The 1,750-nt window shown below is 57.3% G+C and overlaps 1 protein-coding gene across 1 annotated transcript in view; it reads left to right on the forward strand.

Moving 5' to 3' along the window:
* ABR (active BCR-related) overlaps window positions 1–1,750 on the forward strand; it is a 123,141-nt gene that overhangs the window by 57,217 nt on the left and 64,174 nt on the right. Inside the window, exon 9 of the mRNA XM_011999649.1 lies at window positions 1,318–1,440. Within this exon, the coding sequence (XP_011855039.1) occupies window positions 1,318–1,440 (123 nt within the window). The remainder of the gene's footprint in view (window positions 1–1,317; window positions 1,441–1,750) is intronic.

Raw genomic sequence — 1,750 nt, forward strand, 5'->3', positions numbered from 1 at the left:
CCTCGGCCTCCCAAAGTGCTGGGATTTCAGGCGTGAGCCGCCGCGCCCGGCGGCATCAGATTCTTTTTAACAACTGCGTCCCGCTCTGTCGCTTGACTGCATGCAGATGTTTCTGGATATTTGGATGGTTTCTGATTCTTCGCTCTTAGCAGGCAGGTCGACAGTACACAGCACTGCGCGGGGCCTCTCTGCAGTAGATCCCCTCCGGGGGGAGGGGCAGGGCTGAGTGAGTGTGCCCTTCACTGTCAGGCTTACGTCTGAAAAAGCTGTGACCGATGGCATTCCCCCCGCGGTGTGTGAGGGTGACGGTCCCCCACAGTGTCACAACACTGGCTGGGAACATTCGTTACAATTTTGCCAGTCCAGTGGGTTAAAAAGAACAAAACGCTCCAGAGATGAATTCTAACTTAGGAGCTTGAGGATGGCCTTGCACGCTGAGACTTGAAGCATAATCGCGGTTAATAAAAGGGAGAGGATCCTTTATGAAATAGACAGAAACTGGGAACACTGAGGGAGCAGGCTCTGCCCACAGAGGATGAATGGCTGGTGAGGGAGGGAGGCTGAGCCGAGGGGGCCGGGTGGGTTGTCCGCGGGACAGGGGGGCCGGAACCCTGCTATGGGGGCCTCGGTGCCAGGCTAGCAGGCGGAGCTTCAGGCTGAAAGGTGTCTGAGGTTTTCCTAAGCAGGTGTCTCTGTTGTACCCAGAATTGAATGTGTGGAGGCAACAGAGTGACAGTCCCGAGAGGCTAATGCTACTGTAATATTTGTGTTATTTAGGGTTCCCAAGAGAAGGAGGCATAGCACCCCGCCCAGGGCCACGTGGGGAGGCGCCAGCTTTGAGCAGGAGGCAGGAGTGGAAGGAAAGTGTGGCCACAACTTTTCCGTGGAGAAACAGGGCAGGGCAGGGAAAGGGCTTGGCACTGGCTGGCTTCCATTACGTTGGCAGCCCTGGGCTAGAGGGGTGGTCTCTAGTGACCTGGACCCTGGCCCTGGGTAACGTGGGGCAGAGGAGATGCTGGCTGGGCGAGTGAGCGTCGGGTAGAGAAGGTAGTTGGGGACATGGGCTCTGGATCAGTGGGTGTGTGAATGAGAGCTGTGCTCACAGGGTGTCACTGACAGTCTTAGAAATTAGCGAGCCCTGCGGGGGAGCAGTTTCTCACCCCGGTACCCGCCTCTCCTGCCACAAGATGTCAAAACATCATGAAATATGGAAAATGTAAAGAGCACGATTAACACACAGCAGAGTGTCGTGCTTAGTGCTGCTCGTGAGAAAGGCCTGAGTGTGAGCGAAACCCTCTGTGTCCCCACCTCCTACAGAAAGCCAACAAAGGCCAGAGCCGGGCCATCGAGCGCCTGAAGAAGAAGATGTTTGAGAATGAGTTCCTGCTGCTGCTCAACTCCCCCACAATCCCGTTCAGGATCCACAATCGGAATGGAAAGGTCAGGAAGGGTGGGGGTGGGACCAAGACAGCCCCTTCCTTAGTCCAGGGCGGCCCAGTCTATGGCTCCTGGCCCCAACCTGTAGGAACCAGAAACTCGGGCCCCTCTTCCTAAGGAGGCTGCTGTGGCTCCAGCTGTTGACTCACTCTCCCCACTTGTGTGGAATGAGTGCCCTCTGCTGGCCGTCCCTGGCACGGCTGCTCCTGTCACCTTGGCTTTCCAGGAAGGAGCTTCCCCTTCACCCACACCCCCGCAGCTGCCTCCTTCTCCAAGGTCAGCCGTGCCGGGATAAGGAGGAGCTTTGGGCCGG

Source organism: Mandrillus leucophaeus, unplaced genomic scaffold, assembly GCF_000951045.1.
Source record: "Mandrillus leucophaeus isolate KB7577 unplaced genomic scaffold, Mleu.le_1.0 Scaffold6, whole genome shotgun sequence".
NCBI lineage: Eukaryota > Metazoa > Chordata > Mammalia > Primates > Cercopithecidae > Mandrillus > Mandrillus leucophaeus.